Here is a 13,054-nt window from a genome sequence, read left to right on the forward strand (position 1 = left end):
AGGAAAAACTTTTTATGGCTTTCCCCAGACGGCTTTGTCTCAGAGGGATGGAAACAGTACAGGGCAGCACACCTCTCCTGCCCAAAGAAACGTGCCCAAAGAATCACTGCCCTTAAATGCACAATTTCAACCATTATTTCCTCTGTTGTTACACTGACACAAGCACGATACCAGCAGTGACAAAAAACAGATAACCACAAGGGCTTACTTCCGGATCACTGCCACGTATGCTAGCCAATAGCTCAGAGGGAGGTTTTCAAGTGTAATCAGCATTCTCAAAGCCTTGAGGAAAAACTTTCCATCTTTCCTGCCACTCACAAAACTAAAAGTCCTGCCACCTGCTGTTACTGAGTTACTGCAAATCTGTTTTTGTTACAAACTCTTCTGTTCTGCATAAAAAGGCCATAGGCATTATGAACCAGAAAACCTACCTGAAACAATTGCACTGTTAACACTGTCTTTTCTAAGGGGCTGGCTTCTGTACTTCCGTGCTGGAAAACTTTATTTAATAATAGAAGAGGAAAAAATAAAATAAAAAAAGAATGCTTCCTTAAACACCTCAGGAGTAAGGGGATATCTGAAGAGAAAGGAGGTAAGCGCTAATAACCTGCTCTTGTTCAAAAGAGCTCTTTGAAATAGGATTAAATCATGTCCTTTGACAATTTCCAAATGAACACGTATCAACTTAACCAGGTATTCTGGATCAGCACGTTAAACGGCGTAAACTGGTGAGGCTCCATTCGCAGTCACAGAAAAGGGGTTCTACAAGACACAGCACAGAAATAACTGCAACAGAAGATATGACAAGCCTGGGGGTGGGGGGAAGAATAGTTCACACAATGCAGCAGGAGGTCTGAAACCTAACACTGTGTATTCATCTATGCACCTAAATGAAACGTTCCTGCCTGGGAGGCAGACCACACAGCTGTCATTAACCTCCTTTAAGGTTTCTGGGGCTTGCTCAGTGGTTAGGTTAATCTGAGAAGTTGTTTAGATGCCAAGTTTTCTACACAATAAATCTCCCCTTTCCCCTCCAACTCCCCAGAAAAAAAGACAGACCAGTTCTGGTTTGCAAGTGTTACGATAAATGGGCAGCAACACTGCCAACACCGAAGGACTTTTAAAGCCAGATGGGCCATTATGATCATCGGGTCCGATCTGCTCTATCACAGTGCCCAGAGGATTTAATCATAATCCCATAGCTTCCGGTTCAGCTAAAGCCCACGTAGGAAAAAGACACCAAGTTTGATTATTAATAGGAGTGGCAGGGTACCCAAAGCACAGAGGCAGCAGCTACCAGAAGCACGTGGAAGCACTGCTGATACAGAAGAGTTTTGATGATAATCTGTTACAAGAAGTAGGAGCTGAGCAGCCACACTAATGCAACATTCTAAGGTCCAGATTACAAGCAAAGTTAATCTCGATTCTTTCCTATCTTTCAAAAAAATAAACAAACAAGAAACCTTAGTTTTTTTACACAGTTAGAAAATACAACAGATCTCCAGGCATTTCAAACCAGCCTGCGCTCATGGGGATCCATTGTTCCTTGAAAACGACCAGGAAAGAGCTGCTAGTAGGAAACCACTGTTCAGCATTATTGAAGATAAAATATACTGATAGAGTAGAGTCCACAGTAGAGTCCAGCAGAGTCTAGTTAGCAGAAATGCGAAGGCAGTACAACATAGCTAATTAGCATGTTCTGACCAATTCCTCACTCTCTTTTTTGATTCTATCTCCAATTAGCAAGACTGTTAAATAAGTACTTTTTTTTTTTTTTTTTTTTTTTTTTTTAAAAAGAGCAGCATGATTACAAAATGCAAAGAAGTCACCTTACGGTCACACACCAGACCTGTTGATGTGTAATTATGCTCAGGTTCCTTTAAACATTAAAAATTGTGTTAAAAACAACAAAACTCTGAATGTGGTTGTTAAATGGTAGACTAAAAACACAGATTGACAAAAGAAAATTACTCTTTGAAAAATGGCAAGCACCTAGGGTTTGCTGCTTCAGAAAAAAATCTCACGGACATGAAAGAAATCGAGCAGTTCAGTAGCACAAGATAAGGCATGAAAATAGGTGCTTCTCCATTGATACAGAACCACCATCCTACTTTAACAGCGCCAGGGCACAGTTGTTTATCAGATTAGCCTAACTATGCTGTTCGAAAACAATTTGAGGCTGTAAAAGAACGAACACTGGCTGTTAAATCTCAAAACCTGTGATATCACATAACTTCTAGAAAGACAAGGGGGGGGGAAAAAAAAAGAAACAAACAAAACCATTTCAGAACACAATACTACAAAACACTGAACTTACCTAAAGTTTGCCTTTCATTCTCCATGTCATTGCTTAGGTTATCCTCTGAGACATTGTCACTGATATCACTCACATACGAATCATCATCTGATATCTGAGCATGGGGTGGGGAAAGAAAGCAAGATATGTCACTTGCTAAAAGTAATCCCATACACTCACTAGCATTGTTATTTCAGCTGCAATTATTAACAGATCTGAGTTGTTTCTACTGTGTTTCAGTATTGCTGAAAAGTACTAAGGAGATCTGAAAGGACAAAACTGAGTTTGGGAGAGATCACCATCATTGACTAATTCAACTACTCTTTCAGTGAAAAGATAGTTCATCTTCTTTGACCCCACAGCTAAGAAGCCTTTCTTCCTATCAACATCTCAGATTTTTATGTAGTCCTAGAGAGGTAACAAAATGGACTATTAAGTTTCAATATACATGGCCTCAGCCCCAAAGTAACCTGCAGCTACCACAAAGACAGGTATGAATATATATTTCTCTGATACAATTTCTTAAGTACCTGTATGATGAGTCAAGGCAGACAGTACAAGATACATGATATCTGCATACTATACCATTCACAAGCTACCTGTTTGACAAGCTACTAGTTTTACGTTTTCGTCAGTGGGCACCTAAGACTTCTCCGTAATACTTATTACGTTTTATTGTGAAGAGGAAGTGGCAACAAATAAATACACCTGGTGTAATAATTTTCAAAGCATTTCATTTTTTGACAGTCATCTGATTTGCAATTAGCACTTGGAAAGACCAAAAGTTCAATTAGTAGATAATGAACAACATCAGAATGATGTCTAATCTTAGTGCTCACACCTCATTTTCTGAAGAGCTAGCAGACAGCAGGACCTCCTGTGCATCGAAAAACTCTGTGAGGGAGTCAGCAATAGACAGTCTGCTTTCATTGGAGATCTGGTGAACCAGACCTCTGCTTTCTTCTCTTGAATTTTCCTGCATAAAAGAAGCAAAGTTTTGAGAGGAAGAGTACCACAAATAGCATTCATAAATGCAAACCTACAGCCATATAACTTAAAGGGCTGTAAAATACTATGAGAAGACTGCATATGCTCCTCTAATTTATTGAGAGGCAGCATGCGCTTCAAAGATGGAACTAAAAACAAAGAAAAATGGACCAAAAAGAAGAAAAACGAAAGAAGAAAGCAATGCACATTCGGTAAATCAGTTATAGCACTGCACATATATTTTCCTCCTATAAGCAGATGTAAAAACACAGTGCTATTTGAGTGACTTATTCAGTCAGATATATGCAAGCATATCACCAGAAATCCCCCAAACGAGCAAAATCCCTGCCTCTTTATATTACATAGTAGATTTAGATTCTCTTCTGATCTCAGCAAATGAATTATTCTTCTCCTCCCTTAATGTAAAGTTTGCAGTACAGGAGCATGCAAAATTTAGAGGAGCAAAGAAGCCTTCTATATAAGAGCAATGCTCTCTTTCTCCACTAGACTACTTTCCATGCTGCGTTACTAGATCAAATCTACACCTGAAGCAACTCCCTGTTAACTAAAACCAGCATATTACCAAAGCCAGAGAAATGAAACTACTTTTATCGCTGCAGTCATATTCAACTGCCATGGACATCTCAGTAACTTTTGCCATGCAAGTCCTAAGTGCTCTACAGATGGTTGGCATTAGCAGAGTTCCAAAAGGCTGTCTACTAAAGGTGGGATGAGCATCAAGGCTTGTTGTTTCACCCTGTGAATGCAGTAAAACATCCGGGGAGGACTGTACATTACTGTTTTTCCTGATAACTCCATCACTACTAAAGAAAAAGGCCAACGGCCCAAAGGAGTGTATCAACTACTCTCAAGTTTCATTCTGCATGAGATGATTTGTAACTAGCCATCATGACTGCCCTCACTATCATAATTTTACAGGGATATATTTCAAATGGATGAGAGCTGGTTGTAGGACACCACAAAAGACATCATCTGCTTAACTGGTAATAACATATCATAATTCACTCATGTCCTTGCAGCAGTTTTCAGGCATCTAACTTCGCCATTCCCACTCTTGGTACATTCTCTCCTCCTTATCAGTCAGTCCCAGGTTGCCTATAATTAGTAGAGCCTTGTAGTTTTACGTTTACAACAACATATACAGTGAGCAAATTGCACTTATTCTGATCAGTCTATAATCAAACATGATGAATCTTCATTTGAGGCATTTCCACTGAAAGATTTTACTATAGAATGGAACGCTATTTAGTGTGTGCTGCTAATGGTGAAATGGTAGCAAACCAAAATGTTAGCACACAAAAGCTCTTTTTCTTATACGCTCTTGATAAAGCATCAAGAAAACAGGCAACCTCAACCTCTTCTGTGGGAAGGCAAAGACACTGGCCTATAAGTCAAAAAAAAATTTTACACACGTCTGTTGTTACCGGGATTGCTTTCCTAATACCACTTCTAATCTGAGAGGCAAAGTCAGCAAAAAAGGGTTCATGAAAGAACACAAAATTTTTCTATTTATCACATGGAAGTTTCATTTCTCCTTCCTTCCTACTCCAGCTCTGGCATGATAAACCACACCATAAGCTGCCCGATAGATAAACTAAACGTTTATCTAATGCAAGGCTTGAAAAGCTCATTTATACTGCTTCAATTTTTTTGAGGTCTGTCATACTATTTGATGGATCAGTTAGAGTCAAGTTTTTGTGCAGTGACCCTGTATTCCTCACAACAGCACTACTATATCTTCAGCCAATCTTACTAAGATGAAACTTGTCCAGTGTAAGCTATTTTACCCTTCAGGTACATCCCAAACTATGTCACAGGGAATTTGTGAATGAAACCCTTAAGGGACCTTTTGAAAGGTATTTTTAGCATGTCTGCAGGTATTGTATAGAATGTGTTTCAGAAATAACCTACTGTCATTTCAAGGACTTCTACTAAGTAAGAAAATAAGGAACGGCTGAGAGTAAAAAGACTGCATTAATGCTTCCCTGGATACCAGCCTAAGTATTGTTCAAATTCTCACAGGGTTAGAAGAACAAGCCATTTGAATGATTATCTAACCCCCTCCCCCCCTAAAAAAAGTATATGAACAAAATCCAGCTCTACCAAAAACATTATACCAGAATAAGTGGAAGAAGTGAACAGACTGAATGACTAAGTCCTCTTTAAAAGTGAAAGAAAATAAATTTAATTCAAAACAAAAAACAAAAATGACACACATTTAACTTCTAATAATAGATTTATAATACAAGCAAAACAAATTTTTGTTTAAGTTAACATTTGGGAAAAACCATCAGAAATAAAGTTCTTGCTTCCCTCATTAGCACTATTAAGATCTAGATGCCATGAATATAAACACATCATATTCATTCTGTCACAATGGGAAAAAAAGTGTGTCTAGACATCAGCATATCTCAAAACGGTTCACTGGATACGCTGATGACATCCTGCTTTCAAACACAGAGAACTAAGTGGCTGAAAGAGCTCTTACCCCTACATCACACTTCTTTGTTCCTTTTATAAAAGAGTGTCCAGTAATGCTTCTAAACCTTAACCGAGACACACTGTTAGCCAGTCTTCTAGGCTAACAGTATTACGACTGGCAACAGAAAGAACTACAAAACTTGAGAGCTAACATAGGAAAAAGGTGGAGAAAAAAAGCTAGCATTAAGGAAAGGCTGGGGCAGCTTTGTTCATGCTAAACGGGAAGCAGGCAGGAGCTGAGGGAGAAAACTGGAGCTAGTAGCAAAAAGCAATGGAAGTGTGCTCAGGAAAACTGCTCACAAGAAGTCTTTAAAATTAAAAATTACATAATACATCATCAGAAATGATTTGTAACTATGAAAGCAGGCTCTTTTTGCTAATACAATACACTGCAGGGAAGACATGAAGATCAAGGCAAGATGCAGCTGTGCAACACTGTCTAGATGTAGCGGCTTGAGATAACAGACATCACAGAGAGGAAAACCATACCCACCTTCACCAAATCTGGACTTGATTTTGCATTAGATGCTGAATCAAGGATCATAGATTCGGCATGTATTCTGCGTAACCGGTCTTTAAGATCTGTGTTTTGTGCTATTGCCTGGAACATTTAACAAAAATATCGGGACTATAAAGTTCTCTCAGCTAATTTGAACAGTGGCTTTATTGTGCAAAAAGGGGAGAATAGTATTTAAAGTACAGTATAAAACACCTACATCATCACACAGGCTTTTACTGGTTCAACAAATCATTTATTATAAATGCTTCAAATCATGTTCCTTACTTCTCAAATTAAAACTATTTTTGTTCAGTGTGAGAGAAAAGACAAGAGTGGAGAACAAATGCTAAAGAGAGCTTGGACATTTCAGGTTAAGAGACTGGGAATACGGGACTGTTACAGGTCACCAGGTTCTGCAAGCTGATTTATTAAGTTATAAATATGTTTTATGCATCGTGGTCTGTTTCCAGCTCTGTTCCTCTACCCCCATTTCCAGCCTAGCCTTTCTCACCATTAATTTATACTCTTGTTACCAGCCAAAGATATGTTTCATTTTCCCATTGACCTGACGCATTGACAGTTTCCTCAGCCTTCTCCTGACACAAAAATAAGGTTCAACTTTCTCTTACAAATCAGTCCCAAATTATCTTCTCCTTTTGCTGCTGCACTGCAACCACAACCATAACACTGGACTGGGCAAGGATGGAGAAAGGAGTTTGAAAGAGTGAAAGATAACTCTTCCACAAGACAAACTGTTTTCCCCCCCAAAATTTCAGCAATGGCAGAAGGCCAGTTTCACTGAACATGGTGATTAGGGCTCTGAGGGATCCAACTGACAACAAGGAAAGTCACGTAGCTTTTCTCTGTATAGTATGGAGAGGGCTAAGATCAATAAAAGTAGCTTTTCCCCCCCTCACACTAAGAAAGGTACAATTTATTAAATGCAAATACACGATTTTAAATATTAGTATTACATCTGTACACTATTTATATATTAACATTGTATAGCAATAGTATTTTATGTTTTACTGCTTTGCAATTATTTGCAAGTATTCCTTTAAATCAGTTCTGTTATAATACAAATCTTTACAGATAAAGGTGAAACAAGCCATTCTTTATTCCATTTCAAAAACTGAGATACTCCTATGAACAAAAAGAACTTATCATTCACACTATTACAAGTATATATAATATCATAAAACTGTATACCAAATGAGTTTCTCCTGTTCTCTTAAAAACATGACTACATACAGGTTTCATGCTGAAGTAAAACAGAGTAGGCAAGATTACCTGCTCTATTTAGCATCACCTAAAGCACATTTAAGAAGACTTTGAGTCTTTGTGCTCAAGACTCATGAACGCTTTCTCAGTCTCATAAATGAGATGGATTAGGAAACCTTAAGCATTGGAAAGTCTGCAGAGACTTCTTATCTGAAACAATTCCTCCTGAGAGAGGGATTTCCTCTAAGTTTGACTTCTAAGTTGTTCCTCTTAACAGTATCTCACTGCAGCTGAAACTGGTTGTGTAGCAAACATACCTTTTTTTGGCCAGGATCATTTTATTTTGCTCATAAGTGAGTTCCACCTTACATATTAGAAGTTGTTTTAACTCTTCCCCTCCCCTCCTATTAACATAATCAAAAAAAAAAAAAAAAAGAAAAAAAGAAAAAAAACAGACACCACATAGAACATCAACAGATGCTCATTTATGGTAACACCTTTTCCTTGTCTTCCAACACTTTCTATAGCTTGTGGATGTACCCAGGTCTAACATCCTATCCAGGAAGAGGTACAATTTGCGTCCTGACAGCCTTAACAGAAATGATCAGAAGAAAAAATAATTTCTACTGCAAACTCTGGTATTCGCTACTTATGTTGGGTGCATCTGAAGGCCGGATGTCATTTAGAGTAGACTTATAGGAAGAGAACACAGGCCTGCCCACAATACAAGCATCTATTAAAAAAGAGTTATTAATTTTAAACATAAAAGGACAAAACCCCCACCCTCCTAAATAATAATCCCGGTACTGCAAGACAATTTTAGCCAAGCTTGTGATTTTAAGTATTTCCAGTATAGAAGTGAAGGTGCTGCCACAGCCCTTACACATTTTCCCCGTTTACAACTATTAAATTAACAATAAAATAAACAAACAAAAAACACAACGTACATACCTCTTGACAACTGGAACAATACTGAAGACTTATCTACTGCCTACTTTTGTCATCTGAATTAATGCCAGGATGTAGAGAACCCTTCTGTGTACACCTCCACTTTCTCCCAAAATATTCTGATTTCAGGAGCATTTTTTGTGGAGGTAGTCTTGGGGACAGGAAAGACAGTAGGCTCCAACTAACAGTGGTGGGGAGAGGGATTATTTTCTGGCTCTACCTATGTATGGTCTGAATACAGAATACAGACATTTACCATCCCCTTTGACAAGCAGTCAAATGTAGAACATTATGTATTATATGACATTATTTATATATCTATATAGCGATATAGATATCTATTAAATTTACATAGCTTTCCTATATAGCATTTTGCAATTTTCCTCGTCTGCTACAAAGTGTTTTCTTCCTTCTACTGTAGCTCAATAAGAAAGAGTATGCTTTTCCCCACTGCCTATTGGCTTTTCTTGGACTGTGTGTAGGTCAAGGATATTATCTTAATGAAGAAGAGGCAGAGGAACAGCTGCTAATTTTGTGAGTGGAAAGTGCTTCATTCAATTCAAATCTGTTCATTTTTCTTCCCCTGCCAGGCTGAAGAGAGCAAAACAGACGTCATGTTTGATTACTCTCAACCTGTGAGTCTAAATTTTTTTTTTTTTTTGTTCCTCTTGCACAGCAAAACTGAAATTAGCAACAAAAACTACGTCAAAGTCATCAATGAAGGGCTCTCTTCCAAGGAACAGTCTCAGAAATACGTCAAGTTTATCATATTTGTGTTTCCAGAGGTCTTCAAAGGAAATTAATTCCTTTCTCCTATAGTTTCTCTGCTGTACAGGGGGACAAAATTTCTGCTGGTACCATGGCTTTACAAAGATCCGCAGGTTAATAGCTCTTACATAGGTGTTAATCTCTGCTAAAAGCAACTGCCAGTGTTCACAGATGATTTCTGGATAGCCTACAGAAGGTTTGTTCAGTATCAGATGGTAAGACCTAAGAGCGTGACTCTAAAAGACATTTAGAGGATGAAGATGGACAATAGCATTTTACTGCTCAGGAAAAAAAAATCATGCTCAACTGAGCGTTCAGAAACACTCTGTTCAGAAACCTTAACAATTGTTTTTGACATAAAAACAATAGGCAATTAACACTGGAAAAACTGAAAGCCATCTATCCAGATGTCAGAAGCAGAACATCTGAAAGCCAAAAGCAAAGAAGCGCAAGCGAGTGAATATAGTTACTGTGTACCAGGTTTCAGCTCTCTCTGAATTCTGCGAGGACATCATGACCTCTAAAGGTCCAGATAAACAGGTATGCTATAAGCTAAAATCTCTAATCACATACAGCTTTTGTACAGCAAACAGTAGTTTTCATATCAATAAAACTATAATTTTATCTATGTCACATTTACCAGTGGTAGAGAGTCACCACTGCCTCCGATCAGGAATTTGCAACATACACACTGAAATTTAAAGAGCAGGCTAATGATGGCCTTCATTGCACTGAAATCAGACCACTGTCTGGCTGATGCATTCAATTTCGACCAACCTGGAAGTCCTGGTTTCAAGCAACTAAAAAAACCATACCTATCAAGAAAAACACCTTTTTACAGAACATAATCTCTTGTCATTAGAGCCAAGAGCTCCTTTGCTGCTTTTAGACAACTAATAGATAATTAAGATTGCAAGTCAATGTAGACAAATTGTACTTGTATTTGCTTTGCAGGATCTCAGTGCAGCACAGTGAAGCTCAGATGAGTTAGAAGGGACAGACGAGCGCTCTTCAGCCTTGATTTTATGCCAAATCACATTATGACTACCTGAGTGCTGTTCAGGAAAAGGTGGGGGGAGGGGGAACCCCAAACCACGAAACATCAAAACCTACCAGACTTGAGTGATAAAAACAGAATGCATGTTTCAGAGAGAAAGTAGACTCATCATTACAGAGCAGCTCTCTGATACTTAACATCAAAACATACAGATTATACTACACACAATAGATCAATCTGTCCAATTTTAGTGATTTCACAATTCCTTTATAACTTAGGAAAAAGTGTCTGAAAAGTACTGCATATAATAATGTACTACATTTCAATACCGAAAATTCTAGCTCATAAGAGACACTAAAAAAACCAGGTATTAACCTGTATAAAATTTAAGAGTGGAAACGGATGACAATGAAGCTTGCTGAGCTTCAGCATGTCACTTACGGATGCTAATGCATTCTTCAAGCCAACTATTTGTGCAGATGGAGACAAGGATGCATCATGTTCCAGCATCTGCTTCAGCTTCTCTCTTTCTGTAGATATGGTACTGAAAGCTGACTTCAAGGTGAAGTACACTAGAACCATTTTGTGAAAAGTGACAGTTAAAAAACAACTACCAACTGTATACACAAAAGTCACATAAAACTTCAATGATACATCATTTATGGTGACAGAAACCAGAATCTAGGTTGAAAGATCCAGGGTGGGTTAAAAACAAGTGATATTAAGCAAGGTTACAGGGTAGATATTTTAGTAGTGAAAATGTTTATGGTGAATACTACAGTGTTGACTATAGTAGTCGCATTCCAAATTACTCTGATTATTTGTGACAGATGGCAGCAAAGCTAACCAACCGCATCTGCTCTTCACTTGCTTTTGTTCCCCAATTAGCTTGAATCTTCAGACAGTCACGATTATTCCGCATTCCTTTAAGAATTTCAGTGGAGGAGAAGAGAGGGAAGGAGGAGAGAAAAGCAAAAGCAAAAAAAAAAAAAAAATCAAGGAACCAGCTATGACACAAACTGTACCATAGCTATGACGGGCTAATAGTTTGCTCCCAAGTAAACTGTGATGTTGAGTTTGGTTATCTTTTTGGAATAAGGAAATTCAGGCTTGTCAGATGATTTCATGACTCAAAAGGTAAGATCCTAATGTTTGGTGTGCATGCTACACTGCTACTTCCACTCTTTTCTGAATTAGTATTGCTAACCTGAAACATTCAACTCGAACAGATCATGCAAGCTGAAAATCACTAGATTTTTAAAGTGGAATATGCCTTTCTTATTTTGTGACTTTTGAAACACCCACCCCTCCTTTTTTTTTTTTTTTTTAAATAACCACAGGGAATAAAAACTTGAAGTAATGTTTATGTAGGACTTCAACATGCATTTAACTGGAGAATTAGAGAATTTGCAAGAGCCTAATCATAAATCTTGTAATAAAGTCATGAGAACTGGCAATGCAAAAATTCTTTAGGTTACAGGGAAGTGGAGGTATAAAATTTGTATGTGTGTCTATACCCATGATAAATGAAAACGATAAAGAAGAAACTTTAATACCTCTCTCTCCCAATCACCTACACACCAGAGTTACCTGAATAATCATAAACCCCCCTGAGCATCGGAGGTAACCTAATTTACTGTTTTTTACAAAAAAAAAAAAAAATACTCCTAAGGTGCATGAGCACTGCAAACCATTGCCAGAGTTAATTCTCATACTTTAAATTATTTCAAGAAATCTTTAACAACATGACAAGGGAGAGAGGAGGATGTATCCATTATGATGCACTTTACATTAGCCTTACAAATGTAGATGACGTGACCAGAATCCTCAGTGACTTGATATCTCATTTAAAACTCTATACTTACGTAAATTTGCAAGAATCATTACAGAATAGTAAGTGCCAATATTACATTTTATTTAATTTATATCAAAAGATAAAGCAATGTTTTTCTTCCAAACATTATTTTTTCAGAGTAGCAATAACATGAAGCAACTTTGGGAAAAATTCAATGCAACCTTTATAAAATGCTATAGGTAATTAGCATTTATTAGGTATAAAATGCTTTAGGTATATTAAATAGCACCTAGTTACCTGCCTCCACTGACTAAAACTAGTAAAACTAAAATAAGATGATATCGAGTAGGAGATTTCTTCAGCACCTTTAGACAGTGACTTTTGCAACAGTTCCCCACCCCCACATACTTTTTTTTTAAAAAAAAAAAAAAAGCATACACCAGTTTTGACTACACTTGACTTTACAAAGCTTACTACTGAGACAGATAGTCCTTACATAATGGAATCAAGACATCTCTTCACCAGAGGGAGGAATAAATAAAGAAAGAAATAATCAAGCAAAGAATGCTTAATGATAACATCAGTCATCATCTTCAACAAAAGGGGGTAAAGTCAATACTCCCAAAAGCCTTTCAGATACAAATGCACAAATGCTTTCCTTACCAAGATCACTTAAATAATGAAAACCTTTCTGGTGCAAGGGTGACAGAGCAAAGCATTGCTAATGAAAAACGATCTTGCAGAGAATAAACATTTCTAGTTAAGCTGCCCCTCTGGCTGCCTTGCATGATTTTACTCTTTGGTATTCACTAAAAATAGGTTACTACCATAGCAACCCTTGCATCAGCAACAAACGTTGACTGAAATATAGTGAAGCACCCCAAATATACAAACACATGCATGCTCATACACACACATGCGCACGCAAACACAGAACACAATCTGCTGTTGCTTTTATAGCAACTGATTTTAGGACTTTTACTTTCTGGCAACAAATGTAATCTAGGTTTCTAGGGCATAAAACAAAGGGGAAAAGGTCCT

At 37.6% G+C, this 13,054-nt stretch overlaps 1 protein-coding gene across 16 annotated transcripts in view; it reads right to left on the reverse strand.

Moving 5' to 3' along the window:
- The window catches only part of OSBPL3 (oxysterol binding protein like 3), a 95,301-nt gene that overhangs the window by 18,212 nt on the left and 64,035 nt on the right, over positions 1-13,054 (reverse strand). For 12 of the 16 annotated variants that reach the window (XM_068935163.1, XM_068935168.1, XM_068935160.1 and 9 more), the window contains 4 exons: positions 10,660-10,790; positions 6,279-6,386; positions 3,138-3,272; positions 2,318-2,411 (listed from right to left, as the gene is read on the reverse strand). In XM_068935163.1, the coding sequence (XP_068791264.1) occupies positions 2,318-2,411; positions 3,138-3,272; positions 6,279-6,386; positions 10,660-10,790 (468 nt within the window). The remainder of the gene's footprint in view (positions 1-2,317; positions 2,412-3,137; positions 3,273-6,278; positions 6,387-10,659; positions 10,791-13,054) is intronic. The other 4 variants (XM_068935173.1, XM_068935172.1, XM_068935175.1 and 1 more) reach the window with 1 other exon arrangement.

This window comes from Struthio camelus, chromosome 2, assembly GCF_040807025.1.
Source record: "Struthio camelus isolate bStrCam1 chromosome 2, bStrCam1.hap1, whole genome shotgun sequence".
NCBI lineage: Eukaryota > Metazoa > Chordata > Aves > Struthioniformes > Struthionidae > Struthio > Struthio camelus.